Raw genomic sequence first — 26,349 nt, 5'->3', positions numbered from 1 at the left:
TCCTTTCTTCCTTTTTTCTTCCTCCCTCCTTCCTCCTGTCTGTCCTTCCTCCCTTTCTCCCTCCCTCCCTCCCTCCCTCCCTCCCTTCCTTCCTTCCTTCCTTCCTTCCTTCCTTCCTTCCTTCCTTCCTTCCTTCCTTCCTTCCTTCCTTCCTTCCTTCCTTCCTTCCTTCCTTCCTCCCTCCCTTCTGTCCTTCCTTCCTTCCTCCCTTCTGTCCTTCCTCCCTTCCTCCCTCCCTCCCTCCCTCCCTTCCTTCCTTCCTTCCTTCCTTCCTTCCTTCCTTCCTTCCTTCCTTCCTTCCTTCCTTCCTTCCTTCCTTCCTTCCTTCCTTTCCTCCCTCCCTCCCTCCCTCCCTCCCTCCCTCCCTCCCTTCCTTCCTTCCTTCCTTCCTTCCTTCCTTCCTTCCTTCCTTCCTTCCTTCCTTCCTTCCTTCCTTCCTTCCTTCCTTCCTCCCTTCTTTCCTTTCTTCCTTCCTCCCTCCCTCTCCACCTCCCCCCCCCACCCCGTCCTCAGGGGGATCATGTGCAGAGCCAGGGATTGACCAGGCTTGGCCACACCCCAGCCCTTATGCCCTCAAGCCTCCCCACTCAACTTCTCAACTGCCGGGACCGTCAGAGCCCCTTAAGGGCGGCCCTGGGCATCTCTGGTTTTGTTTCTAAATCCATCAGCAAAGCCGCTGAAGAAGCTGGAACCAAGAGGCAGTAACTTGCACTCCAGGACTGTTTGTTTGGGCCAGACACTGTGCTAGCTTATTTAAAGTGCTTCACTTGCCTGGAGCTGCTGTCCTAACAGCAGTTCTAAAAGGTGGGGGCTATTTCCTTGCTAGAGAGAGACTGAAGACTCAGTCATGCTCACAAAGCTGAGAAGCCAAGACTCGAGCTCAGGTCTGACATCTGGACTCACGCTGGTGCAGCACGTGGGAGGGCTTCTCGTGCTCCTTCGGGCCACTGCACCGGGGCTGTGGCTGGGAAATGGACACACCGAGAGCTCGGGGACGGAGAAGCGAGCCGAGGCTTCCAGCCCGCCCCGCAACAACTCCTGGCTGTTGTTGCAGTTGCCCGGTCTCGGGCCTGTGTGTAAGAGGCCGAGGGGGTTTCTGTGTAGGCGGGAGACAGTGCAGGAGGCGGCAGGCACGCTTGGGTGGACCCTGGTTCGAGTGGGCACCTGAGCCTCGCGGAGGGGGCGGGGGTGTCACTCTTACGAACTGCACCGCCGAGCTGCAGCCAGGCCCCGGGACGCGTTTGCAGGGGGCTGTGTCGGCGCCCCCGCGGGCTCGAGCCCTGCACCCCCCGCTGGCCGCCTGAGCGGGTGCATCAGAGCGCGGGGCGCCAAACCCTTAGCACCGGGGGGGGGGGGGGGGGGGGGAAACGCGGCTCCCGGCGTGCCGAGCCCGGGCCTGGCCCTGCGGCCTCCGCCGTCGGCCGAGCGCGCTCTGCGGCCGGGGCGGACCGCGGCGGAACCTTTGTGCCCGGCTCGTATCGCCACCCGGACGCGGCGGCGCGCGGGCCGGGCGGCGGGACATGGAGGCGGCGGGCGGCGGGGCGGCGCGGGGGCTGCAGCCCGCGGGGCCCCCCGAGGACCGGCTCTTCCTGGTGAAAGGTGCGCGGGAGGGGTGGGCTGCGCCCGGCGCGCCCCGCGGCCCCCCGGCCCCGCGTCTGCAGCCCGGGCCCGCGCGCGGGGGCTGCAGGGGGCCCCCGGCCCCGGGTTCTGGCGGCTCCTGGGCTTCCGGAGCCGGTTCCGAACGCAGCTAAGCAGCAGCTGGAACCCACGTGTGTGCGTGCGGGGCTTGGCTGATTCTTTTGCTTTTGGGGGTCCCACCCGGGGGTGCTCGGGGAGTTCCTCCTGGCTCTGCACTCGGGAATCACCCCTGTGGCGGTGCTGGGGGGCCCTACGGGGTGCCGGGGATCGAACCCGGGTCTGCCTCCCCGCTGCGCCCCGCCCCCGCCCCCGCGCGCCGGCGGGTCCGTGACTGCGCCCCGCGCCCTCTCCCGCAGGTGGCCTCTTCCTGGGCTCGGTGGCCGCGGCGGGGATGCTGGCCGGATTCGCCACCACGCTGTCGGTGGCCAAGAAGAGGAGCCCCGAGTGGTTCAGTAAGGTCCGTGACGCCCAGCGTGGTGCCCTGTCCTAGGGCCCGGAGAGGAGGGGCCGGGGGTCGTCCTGAGCTGCTGTCAAGAGCTAAGTGATACTAAATGATAGGCACGTCACCCGTTCGAGCCGTACATAAACCGGGTTGACGGCCGCAGAACAGGGTGGCACGACAACAGGGTGGCCTTCCCGCCAGTCCAATTTTCCGACCGTCAGTAAGCAGACTCTGCATCTCACTTGTGCACTTGGGCTTCTGTTTTGAGTTTAGTTTTGTTGTCGTTTTTGGGGGTCACAGCTGGCTATGCTCAGGGCATGCTCCTGGCTCTGCACTCCGGAATTAACTCCTGGTGGTGCCCGAGGACCATATGGAATGCCAGGGGCCAAACCCAGGTGGGGCACATACCATGCAAGAGTCCTGCAGCTACACTCTCTCTCGGGCCACAGCACGTGTGCAGCTTTAACGATGAAACACCAGATACAGAAACGTAGCTTGCCACATCCATAAAAATCTAAGCACACTTTTTGGTTTGTTTGTGTATTTGTCTTAGGACCACACTCAGCAGTGATATATATATATATATATATATATATATATATATATATATATATATATATATATATATAGCACAGCAGGTAGGCCCTTGCCTTGCATGTGGCCAAGCCAGGTTCGCTCCCCAACACCCCCTAAGGTTTCCAAGCCCTGCCAGGAGTAAGCCCTGAGCACACAGCCAGCAGTCAGCCCTGAGCACAACAGGATGTGACTGAAAAATTCTTTTTAATGATTTTTTTAAAAAATTCTTTTCTACACACTTGGTTGTTTAAAACAACCTAGTTTGTTGGTTCATCTAAAGCCCCAAGTCCTCTGTGGGGAGAATTACCTGAGAGCTCGACCTTTTCTGAGGTGGGGGAGCCTGTCAGTGGGTGACTTTCAGCCTCCCAAACCCCCAATCCCGCCTGGCCTTCCTTGCCTGCCCCCTCCCGCCCCCACCCCCGCCCCCGTGGGGCTGAATCGCATCTCCCCGGCCTGCTCTGTGGTGACAGTATGCTGGTGTCCTCAGAAGACAAGCAGCCTGGGCAGAAGGCTCAGTGGGGTGGACACCCAGGTCAGTACCAAGCAGCATCCCCCAGAACTGGGCCTGCAGTCGCCCCTGACTGACCTCTGGGGAAGGGGCCCACAAACTGGTGTGGTGTCTGAGCCCCACGTGGGTGCTGCACGCGCCTCCTCGCCATCCCGTGCCCACCGCAGGGAGGCTGACGCCTGAGCCCGCTCTGCCGTCGTGTGGGCCCGACTCTGCCTCTCTGGCCTGACCCGCCCGTGCCCTCCTCTGTCTCCTGCAGGGCAGCATGGCCTCAGCCGCCTTACCGGAGAGCGGGTCTGCCCTCGCCCTGCGAGCACTGGGCTGGGGCTCGCTGTGCGCCTGGTGCGGGGTCGGCCTCATCAGCTTCGCTGTCTGGAAAGCGCTGGGAGTTCATAGTGTAAGTAGCCCAGTCCCCGTGTGTGTCTGCAACGTTCTTCCCACGTCCTGCGGCCCGATGCCCTGGCTTTCCGGTTTGCCCGTAGTTGTGAACTGGGGATCTGATGGCAGCGCGTGGCACTCAGTTCATACCGGTGACTGCGCCACCGCGTTCCTCGGCGGTCAGGTGTCCTGTGCGAATAGTTGAAGGTGGTGACTCTTCCAGTAGAATAAAATAACGACAGTTTGTGGCGAATGTTTGTTCTCTGTAGAGTGGCATCGGTGACCACTCAGTAGAAGTATTTCATTCGAAACAGCATCCTGTGCTGTTTACATCCATGTGCATATAGACATCCGTCGGAAAATATAGTGCCCGAATGCATAAGTGCTGCTAAGGAATCTTCCCCAAACAAATCTAAATTATTGAAATGATTTGTGTGTAAATGCATTCTCGGGAAGGGGGGTCCTGCATAGCCCATGTGTGTACAGTCTATAGCTCGAGCTGACACGCCCCATTCTCACAGTGACTGGCTCTGTCGCCAAGACTCCCGGTGGGAAGCCTGTGGCCGGGTGTGTGGTTGGGGGGCGGCAGGGAGCCTGGTCGGAGCTCCGGGTGTGTCACGGGTGAGGGGACAGGGCTTGGGTAGACCCCGAGTGAGGTGACAGAGGGGGGTCAGGCTCTCCTGGCCTGTGGCGGGGCAGCTGGGCAGTGGAGGCAGCAGCTGGGACTGCCGGCCACCAGGAGAACCTGGTCAGCGGGTTTCGTAGGCTTTGGGGAAAGGCTCAAGGGCTTCATTCGCCGCACACTGGGGGTCCCTAAAGCCAGGAGCCCTGATGAGTTCTGCAAGACAGTGAGCCGCACACAGGGGTCCCGGAAGGGGCGTGCGTCAGAGTTGCGGGGAAGAAAAGGCAGCAGCGCTCTGGGAGGAGGGAGGGAACCAAGCGACAGTGGGGCCGTGGGGACACGGGTGAAGGATGTGCTGGCGTCTCGTGCCAAGGGTGGGCCCCGCTGCACTGCGCTGTGGGGGAGGGAAGTGGAGCTTAGTGGCTGAGAGAACGGACGAGTAGGCCCGAGGCTGGAGAGGGAGGGGAAGGCGGAAGCGGGGAGTGGGGGGGGGGGGTGAGGCGCTCCTTTCCTTTTATGGGGGGGAGTGAACAGCATGTGAGCGTGCCCTTGGGCGAGATTTATAGAGGGAAAGCGATTGGGGTGGGGGCAGTTTCGGGGGGGGGGGAGGTATTATTTTAAATGACATTGCTACGTAAGTGGTTTAATAACTAAACATAGGCATATTTTTCCACTCCAAATATATTGATCAATGTTGTTTCTCTCCGGGTCTAAACCTTTATAGTAACACTGTTTGCCAATCATTGATTGTAATAATAAAGTAGGGGTTACTTAGGAAAGTTAGAAAACCGGTAACTGAAGGTTTATGATTTATTTTGTTAATCTCAGTTTTTGCTTTGGACCAATATAAACATCGCTTCCATTTCAGACACTGTACCTGATATTTTAGCAGATTTTGTAATCTTTACAATAATTTTGAAAGCGATATTGTAATATCCTCCATTCTTATCACTGAGGAGATTGGTGCTCAGAGAGGGTGAGTCACTCACTCAAGATCACACAGCTTGAAACTGGAAGAGTCAAAATTTGAATCCAGGTCTAACCGTCTTTGGAACCAAGACATTCTTCCAGCCTTACTCTCTTTAGCTGAGGTGGGAAATCAAGAAGATGGAAGGGGTGAGGGTCAGTCAAAAGACGGAGTGAGTTTGGTTTTGGCTGTGCGATGGCCAAGTTGGTTCTTGATAACTTGGCAAGATTTTAGGGCTTAATCATCAATTATGACTTCTCCTGGGATCATAATTGATGCCCACCTGGCATTGTCGCCAGACATCCTTTTTCATAGACTATTTCATCTGTGATCTACGGCAGGAAAAGGCTCTGGATGTAATGATATATGAAAATCAGCTTTCACTATATGGCACAGTCCATTATTTTAAAACAAGTGGGGAGAAACTTGGTAGAAATTGTGAGTGAATTCAGAGGGGATAGGTAAACTTTTCGTTTTAGTCTTCTGTGCCTTAAATTCCTTTAACCAAACAGTACTCTTCAGAATAGTGCTCTGTAGTATTATTTATGCTGAAAATGCAGCACATATCTGAAATTTACTTGAGGGGCATGAGATACTTAATAAGGTTATTAAAAGGTTTTTCCTTCTACAAAACACAGTCTATTAGCACTTCATGTTGACTCCACAGAACCCACAGGTGTTGTTGCCAGAACTTAGTAATGAACTGTCGGGGTCTAAGTGAGCCGTGTGGCCATAAACTCTGAGAAGGCTTTGGGGGGGATGCCTGGGAGGAGCCCCGGCCTCAGACACGCCAGGCCCGTGCTGTACCGCTGAGCTTCATTCATGTCCGAGCAGGGCATTTTGAGGTACCTGATAATATGTATAGTCTCGAGTGTCATAATGAATCTACCCAAATTGTCACAGGCCAATAAAATTAGATTTAGCACTGCACTATAGCTCTGTCATCCCGTTGTTCATTGATTTGCTTGAGCGGGCACCAGTAACGTCCATTGTGAGACTTGTTACTATTTTTGGCATATCGAATACGCCACGGGTAGCTTGCCAGGCTCTGCCGTGTGGGCAGGATACTCTCAGTAGCTTGCCAGGCTCTCCGAGAGGGACAGAAGAATTGAACCTGGGTTGGCTGCATGCAAGGCAAACGCCCTACAAGCATGAGTACTTGGGCTTCATGGGCAAGGCCCCTGGCTGTTAATCTTTTTATGCCTGTGGACTGTCCTCAACCCACACACATTTGATCAAATGTCCTGGAGACTAAATGTATTTATTTTACAGCACTGGGCAGAGTATTATCTCCCAAATAAAATGACGGGGAGAATGATTTTCCAGTTGGCACTATTGGATATAAAGATTCCAACAATCCTTTCATGCTACGTGTTTAAATAGAAAGAAAGACTGCAGGGGCCAGAGAGAAGGAGAACAAGGGGTTATGACACGTGCCTTGCAGCCATATGATCCCCTATGCCCTGCCAGGAGTGATCCCTGAGCACAGAGCCAGGAATAAGCCCTGAGCACTCCTAGGTTTGGCTCCAAACACAAAAGGTAATTTTAAGATAGAATTAAATAATAAGGCCGAAGTGATAGTACAGTGAGTAGGGCATTTGCCTTGCATGCAGCCGACCCAGGTTCCATCCGCAGTATTCCATATGGTCCCCTGAGCCCCACCAGGAGTAAGTCCTGAGTGCAGACCTGGGGGTAACCCCTGAGCATCACCAGGTATGACTCAAAAAAATCCCCCTATCCCCCTCAAGAAAATAAAAACAAAAGGCTGGGGTGGGGGAGAAGAGACTGCAGATATCCTTCCTGCCAGTGGGGCCTGGATGCACGTGGATTGCTCAGCTGAGAAGTGTCAGAAAATGAGCCCCCAGATCCTTTTTCAAGGGTGCATCTTTGAAAAGCAGTGGTGTTTATTAGTTTGTTCAAAAGACGTTTGTGCCTACCCCGAGGCAGGTTCCTGGCTGGACAGGCGCCTCGAGGTCTGTCCACGACAGGCTTTGCTGAGCGGAGCTACTTGTCGACCCTATGCAGATTCTTCCATGGCCCGGCTCTGAGGTTGGCCGGGAGCAGTGAGGGTCTTTCAGCTCTGCACGTAGCAAGGTTGCCCGGGATCTAGTGATGACCTTTCATCTTTCCCTGATAGGTAAAACAATCTGAAAATATTGAAGAGAAACAGCTCATGAGTATGTACTCAGTAGACTGAGATCATACTGCATGAGTGTAAGTAAATCAGATCAGTTGTGTCAGACAGCTGTTGGTTGTATATTGAGCTGTATTAAATCCCCTGTAGCTGGAGCTCTAGTATAGTGGATAGAGTGTTTGCTTGTATGCCCTGGGTTCAACCCCCGGCTTCCCATATGGTCCATTCAAGCACTGCCAGGAGTGATTTCTGAGTGCAGAGCCAGGAGTAATCCCTGAGTACCTCCAGGTGTGGCACCCAAAAACCAACCTCCAGTATAAACTCAGTTCACACATACATCCGAAAGGGTGCCCTCTACTGGCTGTCCGGGAGCTGCTTCCGTTTCCGTCTGTTAGTCCACAGCGCCATCTGCTGGCCCAATAGGCACGTGTTTAAAATGCATAAAGAGGGACCCTCTGCTCCTAAAGACTGTGATCCGAGAGGTCTTCTAACCCATTTTGGCACCCAGAGCGGCTTCTCACAGAAATGCATCTAGACTGTGAACTGAGCTAAAATATCAGAAATCCAAAATCCAAAAGAGCTCATAGAGTCTTCATTCTCAGCAATGTAAAGAAATTAAATGATGGCTTTTCAACAGGCCTGATTGTTGGGGGGAAATTCCAAACAATAATAGTGAGTTCTTTATTGAAATATTGAATGTATTCAAAGTATAGAGAGAATAAATTGAAGATCATTAGCTACTTAGGTAGGGGCTGCGTGGGAGGGGGTATTTGGGGGCTCTTGGTGGTGGAACATGTGCACTGGTGAAGGGATTGGGGTTCAATCATTATATGACTGAGACTTAAATCTGAAAGCTTTGTATTTTTTTCACGGTGATTTAATAAAATAAAAACTTAAAAAAATTTAAACAGTGCTCTGGAAAAAAAACTTTAAAAAATAAGCAAAAAAATGCATAAAGAAAACTGCAGTTTCTTAAAAATGGTTTGGATTTTTACTTCATGTTTCTTTGTAGTTATGGAATTTGTTTCACAAATAATTTGCATAATACACTGGGTATGAATCTTCATTTTAAACAGTCTCGTTTAACCAGAGGTCCCAGAGAACGGACCACTATTGGCCCAAAGCAACTAAATGTGCCTGGGTTGACACGGGACCCCCCTGCCTTGTGCAGGAGTCCCTGATGGTGTCTTGGCGTCATCTGTGACTTTGGTGACACCATACAGTCATGAACGTGGCAGCTTAAGCTTGAAAAAATTGAACATTTGATGGGTCGTGGCCCCTAAGGCCGCTGTCCAGATGTTCGTGTCCCGTGTCTGTGAGCGCAGGGCAGGGCAGGGCAGGGCAGAGTGAGGTCGTTTCGGTTTCCAGTCTCGAGAAGCCTGATTAGCAGCCCCTTGGCTGATACCAAACGACCGTTCCCTGTTCCCTGTGTGACAAAGGAAAACTCTTCCCCCTGCTGTTCATAATGCGGTACTGTCGCTCCCCCAGCAGTGACCTGTTAGTATTTTTCACCTCTTATTTATATCCAGTATTGATGCTTGAAGTATTTCTAAAGATGTAGAGCATGTTTATGGTTAGACTAGGTTATTTTTTTCTCCCCTTAGTAGATGCCTTAGTGATGGGTAGCATCCTCGCTCTCCACACGTGTGGAGTGTGCTCTGTTGTTTGAGGCTGTCACCCCTAGTACCAGTCAGAAGCACCTACTGCAGACACCGCTGTGACTTGCATCTACATAAAGAGAGATTTATGACGCCTGGTATAGTTAGGATTTGTAGGTAATATACAGATGTTGCCTCGTAGGAGCATGCAGTCTGTTATTATGAAATATTTCCATTTCTCCAGACACTTGAACTTAATAGTCAATTAGAAATAGAGGGATCTGGGGCTGGAGCAATAGGACAGGAGGGAAAGTATTTGCCTGGCACATGGCTGACCCAGGTTCGATCCCCGGCATCCCATATGGTCCCCTGAGCACTGCCAGGAGTGATTCTTGAGTACAGTGCCAGGAGTAACTTCTGGCATGGCCCAGAACACAGTAAAACTAATACTTTTTAACTGAGGTAATTTTGTATTGATTATACCTGGGATAAGATATATACATTTATTTGTATGTATATACATTTTCTAAGAATGAAAATTTTACTCCTAGCATCTGTGTTAACAAAGATGACATTAATTTTTATGAAAATAGGTATTCACTGTTAAATTTTAAAATCAATATAGAAAAGTAGGAAATAGGGAAGTTTTTTCAAAAATCACAAAAATCTCACTAAGTTGTAACACTTCTGTTCTCTTTTGAAAGCCACAGGCGTGCTGGAATGTAAACGTGGGTTTGTTGTGCTGCCCAGTCCGAGCAGAAGACCTGCTTGCGGAGCGGAGTGTAGGAATCTCCACCGCAGTCGCCACTAGGCCCCTACTGTATATATGATTCACTCAGCCTCCTGCAATGGCATGCAGATAGGAAGTTTTCTCTTTAGTTTGTTTTGGGGCCACACCCGGCAGTGCTCAGAGCTTACTCCTGGCTTTGTGCTCAGGGATCTCTCCTGATAGTGCTTGGGGGACCAACTGGAATGCTGGGGACTGAACCTCTGGAGGGCAAGCACCCTACATCCGTGCGATGGCTGTGGCCCCAGTGATTTTTCAGTGTAAAACCTACCAGTGAAGTATCAGTGTGGAAGCATCCAAAGCATTCCTTCCATACATCTTGGTCATAGAATTGGTGCTCAAGACAGGAAACATCCTTGCTGAGTCAGTGCATTTTCATGTTTCCATGTCACTGACCAGCCTCCAGAGGAAGCTCAGACAGTTTTGCTGATACCCACAACATACACTCTTCCTAGAGCCCCTGCCCATGGCTTCTGTGACTCTGGAATTGCTGTCCGTCAGTTAGATGGAATCAGTTCTTCCTTTACCGAGACTGAGGTTCCTGCTGCTACCGGAAATTTGTAAACTGGGTCTTGCCTTCCCCCTGGGCCATCTCACCTCCTGATCCAATCTGCTGATTTTTCAAGTGCCCTTTTTCTTTAATAACAAGATGTGTAGATAAGACCCATGTATACTTTTCTATTTTTATTTTAATAAAGTTGCTCACAATAATACATTACATATAATGGTCAAATACCAATTTCACCACCACACACCTTCCTACCACCATAAGAGGAAAGTGTGTTAAGATTATTGTATTTCACCCTGGAGCCATCTAAGCCCTTCTATAAGAGATTATAAGTACGTATATTAAAACCAAACAAATGTGTTCTACTTTTGGTGCATCAGTGGGCTAGAGTGTAAGAGGACTTCACAGCCGCGTGCTCCAGGATGTCCTGTGTTGTCTCTTCTGGGAGCTTTATTTCATAGTCTCTAGAGCTTGGCCATTGATGAGATTATGGGGGGGGGGCAGTTTGTGGATGTGACTGCCAAGCTACTGGAAAACTGGGGAGCTGGAGGGAGGAGGCCCAGTCCCGTTCCTAGCAGGCTTAGAGATCTCAGTCACAGGTCGTGCATACCTGGGTTTTTCTGCAGGTTGCCCTGCAGGTGAGGCTTGTCCAAGCCTGTGGAGAGCGGCTTTGAGCATGGCTGCAGTTGGGTTCTGGAGGTTTTCGGCTGCTGGGGTGCTGCTTGGGGGGGGGCAAGGGAAACTCAACCCTTCTGAGGTGCCCAGGTGGTGAAGACAGCCTGGCGCAGGCTCAGGACATTCTGTGTTGCTCTCTTCTGGGAGCTTTATTTCAGTCTCTGGGTCTTGGCCGTTGATGAGATTATATGGCACCAGGGGCAGTTTGTGGGTATGACTGCCAAGCTACTGGATATGTATACTTTTCTAGAACTTGCCATTTGACCTTCCTGGCCAAAGAAGGGTCCTGTCAGAGAGGTGAGGAGCCTTTCCTCTAGGACAGTAGTGGATCCCCTCTAACAAGTTTCTCTTCTCCAGCCCTTTTGTGATAGCTGCTGCGGGCATATTCTTGGTGTTAATATTTAGACCTGCCTCTCAGTTACCTTATGAGCAGCTTGGAGGCTTCCACTAATTATGGTCCAGTTTTTTTCTTTTGACTTTTTATTTATTTTGGTTTCACTAACATTCCTATATATTTCATAATAAGCGCTTCCGGTCCTATGCTTTTTTTTCCCCTCTTACTCATTTAATCAATGAAACAGCAGTAGAGGGTGAATGCTAGAATAAGTACACTACACTGTAGCACTGTTGTCCCATTGTTCATCGATTTGCTCAAGCAGGCACCAGTAACATCTCCATTGTGAGACTTGTTACTGTTTTTTGGCATATTGAATATGCCATGGGTAATCTGCCAGGCTCTGCTGTGCAGGCGGGAGACTCTCCGTAGCTTGCCGAGCTCTCCGAGAGGGACAGAGGAATCAAACCCGGGTCGGCCACGTGCAAGGCAAATGCCCTACTTGCTGTGCTATCGCTTCAGCTAGAATAAGTCACTGTCACTGTCATCCCATTGCTCATCGATTTGCTTGAGCAAGCGGGCACCAGTAATGTCTCTATTGTGAGACTTGTTACTATTCTTGGCATATCGAATATGCCACGGGTAGCTTGCCAGGCTCTGCCTGGCGGGTGAGATACTCGGTAGCTTGCTGGGCTATCCGAGAGGGACGGAGGAATCGAATCCAAGTCAGCCACGTGCAAGGCGACCCAGGTTCGATTCTTCCGCCCCTCTTGGAGAGCTACAATAAGTATATAAAATAAAACTAGAAATGCTTAGAAGTTTTTAACTTCTGAGATCTCTGTAAAGCAAATGGATTTCACACTTTGTTTGCTGGTGCCGGTCATCGATGAAGCATAAACCCAAGTCTCCGAAGATTCTTTCACAGTTGCAGCAAGTCAGCGATCTGCAGGGAGGCTGGAAGGGTTCCCCGCGTCCTCGCTGATCTCACCAGCTTCCTTCCGTGGCTTCCTCTGGCTGTCACTGTCAACCAACCCCTCCTCGCCTCCTCTTACAAATAGTACTTTCTAGAATACTCAGAACACAAGCCAGCATGCTTCTTGCCAAGACAGCCTTCAAACAGCTTTAAGCAGTGAGAAATACTTCCCTCCATCATTTTAAAAGCAACTGGAAGCAGCACCCAGAATCCATTAAATTGAGGTGACAGATGACAAGAACATCTAAGCCTTAACTTCCTGTTTCTTTGCAGTGCTCATGGGCTTGGCATGCATGTGGGTGATGGAGGGGTAGTTTGGTGACAGATGACTCCCAGAGACTGTTTAAAATAGGAGAGGATGACCAAAGCACTTTTGTTTTAAAGGAAGGATTGGGGGCTGGGGAACGTTGTTTGGCCTGTTGCTCAGATACCTCTGACGCCTACTGGTTTCAAGAGGTGAAGCAGGGTCCCTGCGTCTTCCACAGTGAAAACGCACAGCGGTTCCCGGCAGATAAGACCTGTGTAATGCCTTCTTGTTCCCAGGCCTGACAGCAGTCAGGGGTGGTCCTTGAGGAAGGTCCCAGCCTTCCTCCATGGGAGGGTCGCTGGCAGTGCGGTCACTGGGTGTGACTCGGTCCTGGTTCTCACAGCGAGCCGAGACTGAGCTGAGCCCGGCAGCTTTGGGGGGCAAAGGGCCAGCGGGGCGCAGAGCCTTCCCTGGAGCTGCACCCGCTGCCTCCCGCCGTGGCCCTGGGAAACGCTGAACTCCAGGCCAGCGGTGCAGGTTTTTGATCACTATTCACTTCCTGTGGGCCTGGAAATACAGTGTTTCTCCGAGGGCGTTTGACTGACAGGCCAGCAGTTGTCAGAAAGCTTTCCTGAAGATGCCGAGTCGCACTGACCCTAACTTCACTTTCTTGTGACTCCATTGTCGGTTGTTTGCCTCGTGTGCTACCACTGCCTGGCTCCGAGTTTTCCTTCCTTTCTTTGCAGTTTTCCTCAGTCCTAGCCCAGCGCTGGCTTCCCCTTCCCGCTCTCCCTGTCCTGAGCCGCTGACCCCACTCAGGCTCAGGTCTGGTCCTGCGCCCTGGCAATCCCTCCCGGCCACCTCACTCCCAGGCTTCCCTCATGAGCATCTGCAGCTTGGTGGGGTGTCCACTCTGGACCTCAGAGTTCCTGGCCCATCTGACTAGACACTGGTGCCTAGCTGTCCTACAGGCCACACGTGTGCCACCTGCACTAGCATTTACCCCAACCTCGTCCTGGGTCACTCACGGTGCACGGCAACAGCTGTGTTAGTCACCCTCCTAATGGGCCCTGGTCTGGGTCCAAGCCCCAAGCCAGCCAGACTAATTGGCTCTCCCTGCTGTGGCCCTGCAGCTATGAGCTCAGTGCTCCCCTCCATCTTCCCCATCCCCCTGCTTCTCTTCCTGCCACCACTGCCCCGGGTGTTTGGGCCCCCTGGTGTCTGTGAGGACTCTCTCCTGAAACTTTTCATCCCTGCTGCATCCTGGGGGGACCTTTAACCGTCCCCCCGGCCCATGTCCGCTCTCAGGCCTAGAAGAGGGGTCCAGTGAGGGTACCTGCAGGCACCATCTCCTCGCACTGACTTCCACGATGCAGCTGCTTCCTCAGCACCCTCGAAATTTCAGCCCAGGGTCACCCCTGCTGTCCTGGTGTCCAGACCCAAGTCTTGGCTCTGTTGTGTTCCTTGGACCCCACCGAGCACTTCCTCCACAGCCTGCGCCGCTTACTTGCCTGAGGCTGCAGCTCCCCCGCGCCCCATGTACTGTCTTGCTGCCACCAGCTCCCAGTCTTGGATGTCTCCAACCAGCTCCTCTCTGGACGCTGGCCTGAAGCCGAGTCCGCCCACTGGCTGCTCTCACACTGCCCTTCCCTTCTCTCTGACCCACCTCTTGCCCAAGCCCCCAGCCCAGCGCCATCTTCCATCCAGTCCCGCTTTCCTGTGTTCCTTCAGCTCACCCACAGCCAGGCCTGCTCGGGGGTACTTCCGCTCACCAGCCCTTCTTCCCACTCCCCTGCTCCCAGTGGATGGAGTCTGGCCTTACCCAGGAGGGTGGCTCACCCCTTGATTTAAAACCAGAGACACGTCACAAGCCCGCCCTCCTCCCTCCACCAGGCGCCTCCAGGGCCAGTGTGCACTTTGTCCAGGGAGCTCCACGCCCCGCCAGTGTCCGTCCAGCTTCCTCTTACATCCTCAGAGAAGCCTCCAAACCTTCAGGGCTAAGAGAGTCGCCTCTTCTGCCCCCCAGCTCCACTCCTCTTGGACTTTGCAACCCCCCATTCCCCACTGATATTCTTTCTTCCCAGCACTGAAGGGATGCTGACCACGTGGCTTTCACTAGTCAGAGCCCGGCGCAGAGGGCCAGGGGAAACACACTGGTGGCGTCTCACCTTCTGCCCCTGAGCCCCTGGAACCCGGTGACCAACTTAACTCCTTGTGCCCGGCTTCCCCACCTTGATAGAGATCATTTTGGTTGCTTCAACTGAAGGGATGCTACTGGCATCTAGTGGACAAAGGCCAGGGTCACTACTGGACCTTCCCAGACCGGAGCTTGTGAGGCTGAGTCCAGGCCAGAGTCCGAGGTTCTGCAGCTGAGTCCAGTGTGGCCTCCTGCAAGCGTCTGTCCTGCCCCGTTCTTCCCCCTCAAGCCCGGATCGGAACATGCTTCCTCTTCCCGCTGCCCACTCTGTTCTTAATGGGCATGAGGCAAATGAATGTTTAACTTTCATAATCTTTGCAACTGCTTTGAGTTTGTAAAGGTGACATTACTAGGGTTGCCACCCCACATTAGAATTAGCTTCCTTATACGAGTAGATCCTGTGTGCCCCATATTTCAATGAATAAAGAAGCTGCTAATCGAGAACAGTATTGGTTCCGCTGGCTAATTCTAGAGAACCTATGCAGTGAGAGCCTACAACAGTAATCAGATGCTCTTGATTCTTTTATCGGTTAGGAATATTTGAATATGCACTCATTTCATGTTTTATATTTATACTGCACATTAAAATATTTCCCTTCCCCCTTTCTAATGATTAATACAAGCATCTATTTTACACTGCTCAAAAGTTACAGTGCCTTTAAAGTGAAATTTCAGTTTACTGGAGCCTGCCAATTCTCGTTGTACAGGTATTTAAATATCATGACTAGGATGTCAGACCCAGTACTGCTTTTGGGACGGGCGTTCTGCCTCTACTTCACCGAGAGAAAGCTCTGCTCATGTCCTTTCCCAGCATTCCCTGTGCTGCTGACAGAGAAACAGAATTTCAGGGGCTGGGGTGGATAAAGACCCCCACATAACGATCACAAAATTGTACAGATTATATCACTGAGCAGTAAAACCATGGCTCACTATTTTGTTTTAAAACTATATTTTGCCTTTAAAATCACAGGGCCTTTAAAAATGATTATATCCACATAGGCTCTCCTTACATGCTGGCAGGCTTAAAAGCTATTTCAGATCAGCTTGTTTTACCACTTTCTTTTTATTTATTATTTTGCAGATCAGGGGTTTTGTGCATCAGTTGTTTTTTTTTAAAGCTTTCCTAAGAACAAAGCATTTAAAATAACTTGAAAGGATAAAAATATTCTGCCTCTGCATATTATATTGTGTTCGTAGTACTGTAGTTTTTTTTTAACATGTTCTGAGCTGAAGGTAGGTATCTGTTATAAAAATAAGAACTCTTTTCATATATCCATAGGTTTAAAAAAAAAACATGTATCAAGCTTGTTAAGAAACCCCAAGTGGATACCTACATTCTCCACCTCACTCAGCATTCTGGGACCAGCCCTGCCTCCTATCTTTCATGTTTTCACCCTCTTTTCTTACTTAACTCAGTTTCACAGTTGCTCTCCCACCCTGCAGGCATTTACTGAATAGCCCTTTCCTGTATAAGACGTGTCTTAGGACAGGGGCACACTGGCAGATCAAAGATGATGCCTTGATGCTGAAAAATTCCTTCACGTAATCACATGTAAACCCTGTCACGGAGAGAGGTACAAGGTCCCTCCTCACACAGGAGTTTAAAACATCAACCCTTATGGGGGGGGGCTGTCACTCTGAAGGAAATAGTGGCCTCTTTGTACTGGACTCTCATTAGCATAGGCCAGAGTCACTGGAGATGGTGAATCTGGCGGAAGGAGCAGAATGACTCAGCCGAACCCTTCTTTCTTGGTCTGGAGACTTGGTCATCATCAGCTGTTGCTTCCTTCTTTCTTGGTGGTATGACCAACAGCAGGATGGGATGGCATCAGCTGTGACAGCGCATTTTGAACCAGTCACCTGACTACAGTCTATTTTAGGGGAAGAATAGGCATGGTAAGGGGAGACAGCACCAGATGGGCATTCTGCCTTTACTCTATGAGAGACCTAGGAGCTGTGTTTGCCGCTCAGCAGCCCCCAGTCTCCTCTGGAGGGTCCGTGTGACTCTTCATCTTTGTTGCCATTTCCCTTCAGATCTGGATCTCAAGACTTACTGTAAATGAAAAGCAGCTTTGTTTGAAGTATTTTTATTTCGGAGATTGTGTGTGTCCTTCCCCCACCCCCTCCAAAGTTGATTTAGTTGACCCAAGGGAAAGCCTGAAGAGGCGGCTGACAGAGAGATTATATTTCTCAAGATATTAAGGCTCTAGAAAGAAAACCTGAGGCAAGAAGGTAAGAGTATTTTGGTCCTTGAATTCCAGCCCCAAGAACACTTGTGTTAGAAAATGACTTGAACGGTCTGAGGAGTCATTATAGAAACGTTGTGCCAGGCAGCACGTGAAAACATGCCCTGTCAGGACAGGATCAAGGAAATGACAGCTGTCCATGTGGCTCTTGTTCACGAACCCCTCCGGCCAGGGTTCATTCAAGAGTGTCCTTGTTTGAATTCCAGTATGTCCTCGGGCCTGGCCCAGGACCGGCTGCTGGAGGTGGCCACTTTCCAAATCTTCAGTGAAAAACGGTGTCAAGGACCAAGTCCAGGGTCCAGAGATAGGACAGGGGTGAGGCCTGGCCTAGCACCCGGCTGGCCTGGTTGGTTCACTACACAGGGCACCCGAACTCTCCAGGAGTGATTGCTGAGCACAGAGCTGGGAGTTAGCCCTGAGCATGGTCTCAACCCCTCTCCCCAAGATGCCTGGATCCCAGGTCAGACTTACCTGCACCCACCCACCCCGGCCAGACCCATCCATCCGCACAATGTACACTCCCCGATCCCCCCAAAGGATCGTAGTCTAAAGCGCATCTCTGCTGTGTGCTGGCCGGGGGTCCCGCTCCTGAGGGTCAGGGCTGGGGTGCGGCGCTCTGCAGGTGGAGACAACTCCCACCTCCCGCGGGCTCTTCACGGGGTCTCAGGCAAGGGCTCCCGACAGTGGGGGCTCCAGCAGCGCGGGGCTGGGCCGGCCCGGAGGCACTGAGCGCTCGGCCCCTGGGGCTCCGGCGCATGCCCGGAGAGAAGGTTCTCGAACTGCTTACCCCGGAGCCGGCAGCCCCATTTCTCTCGGCAGGAGAACGGTGCTGGGGGACGCCCGCGGCCCAGCCCGCGCTGCTCGCTCTCCCCCGAGGAGCCGGGGGTCCCTCCAGAGGATGGAGCCCCGTTCGGCTCGAAACACCGAAAACCGGGCAACCCAGCACCAGCAGAGTCCTCACACGTCAGAGTTACTGACACGGATCGTGTTCGTGAACACCCCGGAATCACTTACCACAGGACGCCGCCGTCCGTCTACCCACGAGGAGAGCCCCACGAGGCCCCGCGCGGCCACGCACGCCATGGACGCCGGCGGAAGCGGCCTGGGAGGCGGAAGTGACGTCTAAGCGCCCAGTGCGCAGACGCGCAGAGCCCGCCGACCGGAAGTGCAGAGCCCAACGGCTCCTCGCCCGCCCAGGAGCTCGTTGAGCACGGGCTGATATATTTTCTCCTGTGGCCTCAGCAGCTAGTGGCCATGAGCCGGGCAGCGGGAGTTCTGCGGGATGCTGGGAGAGTGGGCACTGCGAGTGCTCGTTGCTCGAGCCCCAGGGTGGGCCCGGGGCCCCGCCCGCCGGCATGTGCCCCACGCAGGGACCCCTGGCCTAGCAGCCCCGCCAGCCGGATGTCCATCCAGTCCGAGCTCTTCAAGACGTTTGCCCGCGAGGAGGCCATGCGTCGCAGTAAAATCTCCATCATAGGCACGGGGTCGGTGGGCATGGCCTGTGCCATCAGCATCCTCCTGAAAGGCCTGGGGGACGAGCTGGCCCTGGTGGACGCCAATGACCAGCTAGTGCAGGGTGAGACCATGGACCTGCAGCACGGCAGCCCCTTCGCGAGGATGCCCAGCATCGTGTCCGGCACCGACTACGCGGTCACCGCCGACTCGAGCCTTGTGATCATCACGGCCGGGGCGCGCCAGAAGGAGGGGGAGTCGCGCCTGGACCTGGTCCGGCGGAACGTGGACATCTTCAAGTCAGTTGTCCCCAGCATCATCCGCTACAGCCCCCACTGCAAGGTGCTCGTCGTGTCCAACCCCGTGGACATCCTGACCTACGTGGCCTGGAAGCTGAGCGACCTCGCCCCAAACCGCGTCTTGGGCAGCGGCTGCAACCTGGACACAGCGCGCTTCCGCGTGCTGCTGGGGCAGCGGCTGGGCGTGCACTCGGAGAGCTGCCATGGCTGGGTCCTGGGCGAGCACGGGGACTCGAGTGTGCCCGTGTGGAGCGGCGTCACCGTGGCGGGTGTCCCGCTCCGCAGCCTGAACAAGCACCTGGGGGCCAAGGGAGACCCGGAGGCCTGGGGCCGCGTGCACCAGGGCGTGGTGGCCAGCGCCTACCAGATCATCCGCATGAAGGGCTACACCTCCTGGGCCATCGGCCTGTCCATCGCCGACCTGGCGGAGAGCATCCTCCGCAACCTGCGGCGCGTGCACCCCATCTCCACCCGAGTGAAGGGCCTCTATGGCATCAGCAAGGACGTCTTCCTCAGCATCCCCTGCGTCCTGGGGGAGAATGGCGTCGCCGAGCACGTCCGAGTGCCACTCAGCGCTGACGAGGAGGCAGGCCTCCAGAAGAGTGCTGATGCGCTGTGGGGCATTCAGAAGGACCTCCAATTCTGAACCTGCCACCCCCAGGCCTTGGTGAAGAGAGGGACTTTGGGATAAGCTAGAAAGAGGAAAGAGTCAACAACAAAGAGAAAAGCCCCCTATCTCTATTAGCACTCAGATGCTGGGCAATAGTTTTTTTTTTTTTTTTTTAATTTCTTTGTAGTTCTCAAATTACTGTTTTCGAAGAAGGTCTTTGGGTCTGTAGTTTTGCCTTGTTTCATGTGTGTATATTGCAATTGCCATTTGGTCTGATGTGCACTATAGAAATTCTGATTCCTTTCATTAAATGTTAATTTACTTGTTGCTAACATACATATATTCATTTGATAGACATTTTATTAATTTTTTTTATTGAGTCAGTGAGAAATAGAGTTAAGAGTTGTTCCTGTTCGGTTTCAGTCACACAATAACAATGTTCCAACAGCCAGCCTTTCTTCAGTGTGTGTTTCCACCACCAATGTCCCCAGTTTTCCTCCCACTCATCCCAGACTGTCTCTATGCTCAATGGCAGAACATCCTTCCCCCACCCCCGCCCCCACGCCCAGGCACTGTGGTTTACAAAACTGTTAGAGAAAGGGCATTATATGACTTTACCTCTTAAGCACCCAGTTCTTGTTCAGATTGATCATTTCCAAGTATCATTGACATAGTGGTCCCATCTCTGTTTTAACTGCGTTCCCCACACCATATTCCTTGTGGCAAATGGAAAATACCGTGGACCAGTCCTCCTGGCCTTTATTGTTTTGGGTATTAGTCTCATACTATGTTTTTTTTTTGTATCCCACAAATGAGTGTGATTATTTTGTGTCTGCCTCTCTTCCTCTGACTCTCAGCATGATACTTTTCATGTCCATCTGTGTATAAGCAAATTTCATAACTTCATTTTTTTCTGGAAGCTACATAGCATTTCATTGTGTAGATGTGCCATGGTTTATCCACTCATCTGACCTCAGACACTTAGGTTGTTTCCAGATTCTGGCTATTCTGGCTAATAATGCTTTAATGAACATAGGAGTGCAGATGACTTTTCTGCATTGCGTTTTGGGATCCTTAGAGTATATTCCCAGGAGGGGTATTGCTGGTTTTATGGAAGCTCAATTTCTGATTTTCTGAGGGATGCCCATATTGTATCACTTCACTTGTCATCCCGTTGATCTTCGATTTGTTTGATTGGGTACCAGTAACATCTCCATTCGTCCCTGTCATGTGCTAGTGTAGCCCAGTGGTTGCTCTAGGAACACGAAGAGCCTCAAACCGTTCATTCAGAGTTTTGATGAAGAAGTCTGACCATCTCCTACGTGGGCAGCCATGTGGTCTTTTGACATCTGGTGGAATCGTCGGTAACAGCTCTAGTCCAGTGGTCATCTCTAAATCGCATTATGTTTCTGGCCCATCTGATTTTTGATGCCTTGGCACAGGAGACAGCGTCCCTGATTCTTGATTGTCGATGGAGGTTGGAACTCCGGATTCCTTCTCTCACTTGAGTGAAACTCAATACTCCAAGTATAGCTCTTTTGATTCCTCTTTGGGATACCCAAATAGCATTCTCATTCTGTTTTCGTAGGACCCAGGGATCTGAGGCGTATTTTAGTGCAGGAAGAATGGTGGAGTCGAAAAGATGTGCCTGGAGCCAGAGGTTCTTCGTCCTCTTAACACTTTCCTTGACGCTATTGAAGGTGTTCCATGCTGCTCTCTTCCTCCTGCTCAGTTCTGGCGCCAAGTCATTCCTCATGTTGAGTTCTCGGCCCAGGTACACATAGCTGCTGCATTTAGAGATGTTCATTCTGTTGAGAGCAAATGGAACGTCAGGGACTAGTTCGTTTTTCATGAACATTGTCTTGGTGAGATTCTGCTGCAGTCTGACCTTTCCAAACTCAAGGTCGAAGTTTAAGAAGAGAACTCCCAGAGGCCAGAGCAATAACACAGTGGGTAAGGCGTTTGCCTTGCACACGGCCGACCCTGATTCGATCCCCGGCATCCCATATAGTCCCCCAAGCACCGCCAGGAGTAATTCCTGAGTACAAAGCCAGGAGTAAACCCTGAGCATCACTGGGTGTGACCCCCCCCAAAAAAAAACCTCCCAGAATGACCACCAACTGGTAGCTCTTTGGCACTATTGTGGCAACGTGGGAAGATGCTGTCATTGACAACATCGATGAGGAATACGATCGACTGGTTCAGCACCTCCATGACTGTTCGAGGAATGCCAAGAGTGGAAAAGCCACAAGCAGACGCCGGTCTTCGGAGTCCATACTATTTTCAAAAAACCTGGAATAGTCAGCATTCCCACCAGCAATAAATGAGAGTCCCTTTCTTCCCACATCTGTGCCAGCACTGATTATTCTTAATCTTTTTGATGTGTACCAGTCTCTCTGGTGTGAGATTCTATCTCAGTTTTATTTTGATTTGCATCTTCCTGATGATTCGAGATGTAGAGCATATTTTCATGTGCCATTTGGCCATTTGTATTTTTTCTTTGAGGAAGTTTCTGTTCATATCTTCTCATATTTTGATGTGGTCAGATTTGTATGTATCTTTTCCCCATTTTTTGTTGGGGTTGGATTTGTGTGTGTGTGTGTGTGTGTGTGTGTGTGTGTGTTTGTAGTTCTACCAGTGCTTGGACATTAACCCTTTATCCGAGGAGTCTCTTTGTATCCTAGTCATGATTTTCCTTTGAGGAACAGAAGCTTCTTAATTCAATGTAGTCCCATTTGTGCACCTTTCCTTCCACTTACTTGGTCAGTGGTGTTTCATCCTTGAAGATGCCCTTAGCTTCAATGTCATTCTAAACCCAGAATTGAAAACAGCCCTACACATGTACATGAGGAAATTGAAGCCAAATGAACCAGTGGTAATGACATCTCAAAATCTAGAACTTTTCATTCCAATCACTGCCTATCAGAATCAACACAGTAAGGATTTTCTATTATTTAATTGAAGACATACCTAGAAGCTTTAAAGTACTACTTCTCACCACATATTTGACCAAAAGTTTTTATGTACCAGAGTGATAGCTGTCACTTGCCTTAACGTGTAAGGCCCTGAGTTTCATTCCTGGCATCACATTGTACTCTCAGCACTGCCAGATGCGACTGTGGTGACTCCCCAGCACTGCTAGGTCCAAGCATCACTGCATTACCAGCTTGAGCACCAAATACAGAGGCACCACTGTGCTGAGAATCACTGGGAGTGGTCTGTATTTTTTTAAAAAAATTTTTAAAGGGGCTGGAGCAATAGCACAGCGGGTAGGGTGTTTGCCTTGCACGCAGTTGACCCAGGTTGATTCCCAGCATCCCATATGGTCCCCCAAGCACCGCCAGGAGTAATTCCTGAGTGCAGAGCCAGGAGTAACCCCTGAGCATCGCTGGGTGTGACCCAAAAAGCAAATAAATAAACCTACAGATAATTTGTTTTGGCAAGATAAGCATGGCAATTGTACAGAAATACCCCCTACTTCACTTCTGCCTAGTGACTGTTGGCCCTTCCAGAAGCCCTTTTGAAATGTGAATGCAAGTCACCTATTAGAGATATGCTCTAGAGTGTGTTGGAATTTCTAACAAGTTAATCCTATCTAATCTCCAGAACACTTGATTAATGACAAGGTACTTGGTATCCATTTCCCAGCCCTGAGGTCATCCGATTTGAGTAGATTTATGGTGGACACTGGCACTTCCTGAGCCTGAGGTCCATCATTGCTGGATATCAACACTGGGACTGGGTGTGGAGTTCTACAGCAGGGTTCAGTACTGGGACCAGTCATGACTGGCTCTTTGTGGAGAGTAGTCCCCGGAGTTGTGCCCTACACAGCAGCCCTGCTTAAGAGGATAACCTACTCATTGCCACAGAAGTTCTCCCAGGTCAGAGGATATAGGGAAAAAGGGATTACAGGGAAGAGAGCCCCAAGTTTGAAGAATGCTTCAGAGTGAAATGGAGTTAGCTGCTGGCCAGAACCTCTTCCTTGCCAGTGTGATCCCTCTTTACCACCTTTGAGGTCCAGTAAGGGATGGTTCACTGGCAGATAGCTGGCTCACTGTCATGGTATCCTGTGCTTTTACAAACAACTTACCTTCAACAAACTCAACCTCTCATAGTTTATTCAAGCATGTTTTTCAGCAGGGAAAATGTTCTGTTGGCCTTTGTATAGAGTATCATGACTGAGAAGCCAATACCTTCTCCAGCCTGCACATCGAAAATCGAGAGGTGAAAGAACCAAATTTTCATTTGTTGTCTATACAAGTGGTATAAGCTTCAAAAACTTCCATGAAACTCCTGGTTTAAAGCAACTGGAGCAGGGTGGTGGGTGGGATGGGACAGGGAGAGTGGGAGAGTGACTCAAGGGATAGAGCTACTCTCAAGCTCTGGGTTGGATCCCCAATACCACCTGGCAACCCTGAGCACTCCCAGGAGTGGCCCCATAACCAAAATAAAGATGAAGGGCAACTTGCAGTCCCTTCCTATTGAAACTAAAGTGTAGGTCTCTAGGCTGTAAAATCAAAGAAGATGCCAATGGACTTCTTTATCCCCCCCTCTCCAGCCTCCACCCCTCACTAACTGAACCCTTGCCTGTTCCTATTAACTCTCTTCCTCTACTGTGATTCCTGTTGGTGGTTCAGTTACACCCTGGGAACACCCAAGTGGCTCAGTTACATCCTGGGAATAAGTGAAACAGAAGGTTGGGGAATAACAGAGAATAAAGTGATGCTGAGGGCAATGCCAGGTGGAGGCAGGATAGTCTCCCTGAGTCATCCCACCTCTCCCTTCTCAGCCCCTGGCCATGTTCTGGATGACTTCAGAGGTGGAATGTGGATGAGTCTGTTCACTTCCCAATTCTGGCTCTTCACTTACAAAGCACTAGCACAAGTCCTTTGAGCCATCTCCCTGGACCTCTTTCCCCTTGTCATTTGATGACTCTTTTCTTTTTCCAGTTGCAAGACTTTCGAAGTAAAATGCAATCGATATTTCCAGCAATTCCGAAGAACTCTGAATCACCTGTTGAGTGGGAAGAAGCATGGAAATCCAAATGAGATGAGGCTGGTGGATGTATTCCAAAAAGGCTACTACGAAAAGTGTGGCTTTGGAGACACCATAGCCACAGGACTCGGGCTTATTTCTCCATTGGTAACTTTGCAGACTTGACTGTTCCAATGGGACACTAGAATCCCGTGTCTTGTGTTATGTGTATGTATTTCTGGAATGGGTAAAGTTGTTCCAAAGTTAAGAAAGCTGTTTTCAAATAACTCCTTTTCTATGTGGAGGACATTCTGGGGAAAATACTTCTGTTTATGACTATCACAGATGAAACCAGGTTTTGTATCTGTATCTGAAAATAATGCATAATGCATGATGGAAAATCTTTATAAACAGATTCCAGACAGTTTTAGTTCTTCAGTGTGTCTAATTATATGAATTTCTTTACCTTTTGGGGGGTAATTTATGATTTTTTTGAATTAAAGTTTAGGGAACAATAGTGTTGGCATTTATCACCGGTGTTGATGCTCAAAGTTACTGTTCATCACGTGCAGCGGAGTGCCCAGGACCTTCCACCACTGTCTTGTGTCTAGTCAGTCTCGTCACTGCCCCTATCCTAACTCCCCCTGCCCTCCCTCCACTACTTGACAATCTGAGTTTTGTAATCCAAACCCATAGGGTTGTCATTTTGATACTATTTCTTTGTTTTGTTTCTCTGTATACTACAGATGAGAGAGAGGCAGAATTTGCTGGTTTTCCTCAGGCTTATTCCACCAAGCATGATACCCTCCAATTCTAAGTTTCTGTGAACTGTCAGATCGTATCTCTTCTTATAGCTGAAGTAGTATTCACGCTTCAACGGCCTTTCTTCTCAGTCTGTATTTGTCAGAACCCAGATGCCTTGGTCTGATTGGTGTGCTCCAAAGCACCAGGTTCTTGGCTCAGTTCTCTAGGTCAGGCAGTGGGCGTGGCTCCGGGTTCCTGGGAAAGCTGTAAGTCAAGCAGTAGAGAGAGGTGTTCTTCCAAGTGCATCTTTTGATCCCTCCTACTCACTAGTTACTTGATGACCTCACCTTTAAATCCTGAAGACGCTTAGACAGGAGACCAGTTGCATATCACTATTGTTTGAAAATGCACAGCCATACTAAAATAATATTGATTAAAAATACACTTTTCTGGTATGTTGGTCCTGGTCCTTACTGATTAACAATGTTATCATCTTTCTCTCCCTCTGTCTCTCTCCTTCTCTTTCTCTCCCTCTCTCCCATTCTCCTCTCTCTTTTTCTCTCCCACTCTTTTCCACTTTCTCTCTCCTTTCTCTCACTCCCTCTCCCCCTCTCCCCCCTCTCTCTCCTCTTTCTCTTCTCTCCTCTTTCTCCTCTCTCTCTTTCTCCTTTATCCTTGTCTCTCTCCCTGTATCCCTCCCTCTCTCTCCTCTCTCTCTTCTCTTTCTCCTTTATCCTTGTCTCTCTCCCTGTATCCCTCTCTCCCTCCCTCCCTCCCCCCCCCCCTCTCTCTCTCTCCCTCTCTCTCTCTCCCTCTCTCTCACTCTCTCTCTCTCCCCCTTTCTTCCCCCCATCCTCTCATGTTGGGGAGGAATTGGGCCACAACCAACAGTACAGTGCCAGGCATGGAACTAGGGTTGGCTGCCAGCAAGGTAAGCACATTCATCCTTGTATTGTCTCTCCAGCCCCAACCTGTCTTAAATATTTTTTACCACGAAGTTACCAGAATATTGAGTCTCAGCATTAAGGACTCAGTCCCACCTTCCTAATGATACTCCTGATGATGAATTCTTACCCTCATACTTATCCTTCCCTACACCCATGATCTCTTCCAGAAAACAGAATAATTTTTACATCCAATTATACTTACCGGAGGTTAAATTTTCTTAAAGATTAGAAATACTTTAATATGGTAATATGTCCAGAAAAATAACCCCTGGTCATTTTAATATCAATTGTGCAATTTCTTTATAATTGCTTAGGCTCTAATTAGCAATCAAGTTTAATAAAGTACATTTGAAATTTATCTGTAATAATGAAACCTTTTAGTTCTAAGGAAATTTTTTAAATGAAATGTCAAGTGCATAATGTAACATTTTTCTCTGGACTGTGTTACCCTTTTTAAATTGCTGCATTGTTAATTAAACAGGTGTAATCAGCG

General features: G+C 50.5%; 2 protein-coding genes across 3 annotated transcripts; both read left to right on the top strand.

Annotated features, from left to right (window-relative positions):
* Positions 1–1,449: 1,449 nt before the first annotated feature.
* Positions 1,450–26,349, top strand: TMEM242 (transmembrane protein 242). Its single transcript, XM_055136633.1, has 4 exons — positions 1,450–1,599; positions 1,995–2,095; positions 3,424–3,561; positions 24,141–26,349. Exons 1-4 carry the CDS (start codon positions 1,521–1,523, stop codon positions 24,237–24,239), a joined length of 417 nt encoding a protein of 138 aa, XP_054992608.1. The 5' UTR covers positions 1,450–1,520; the 3' UTR covers positions 24,240–26,349.
* Positions 17,997–19,301, top strand: LOC105942796 (L-lactate dehydrogenase A-like 6A). 2 transcript variants are annotated; one of them, XM_055136631.1, is made up of 2 exons: positions 17,997–18,459; positions 18,625–19,301. In XM_055136631.1, the coding sequence occupies exons 1-2, from the start codon at positions 18,085–18,087 to the stop codon at positions 19,225–19,227; spliced, it is 978 nt and encodes a 325-aa protein (XP_054992606.1). In that variant the 5' UTR covers positions 17,997–18,084; the 3' UTR covers positions 19,228–19,301. The 2 variants fall into 2 exon arrangements, with proteins under 2 accessions (XP_054992606.1, XP_012787242.2); XM_012931788.2 differs by having other exon boundaries at positions 17,997–19,301.

Source organism: Sorex araneus, chromosome 4, assembly GCF_027595985.1.
Source record: "Sorex araneus isolate mSorAra2 chromosome 4, mSorAra2.pri, whole genome shotgun sequence".
Taxonomy (NCBI): Eukaryota; Metazoa; Chordata; class Mammalia; order Eulipotyphla; family Soricidae; genus Sorex; species Sorex araneus.
Note: the sequence above shows the minus strand (reverse complement) of the source record. Positions and strands in the feature narration are given on the sequence as shown.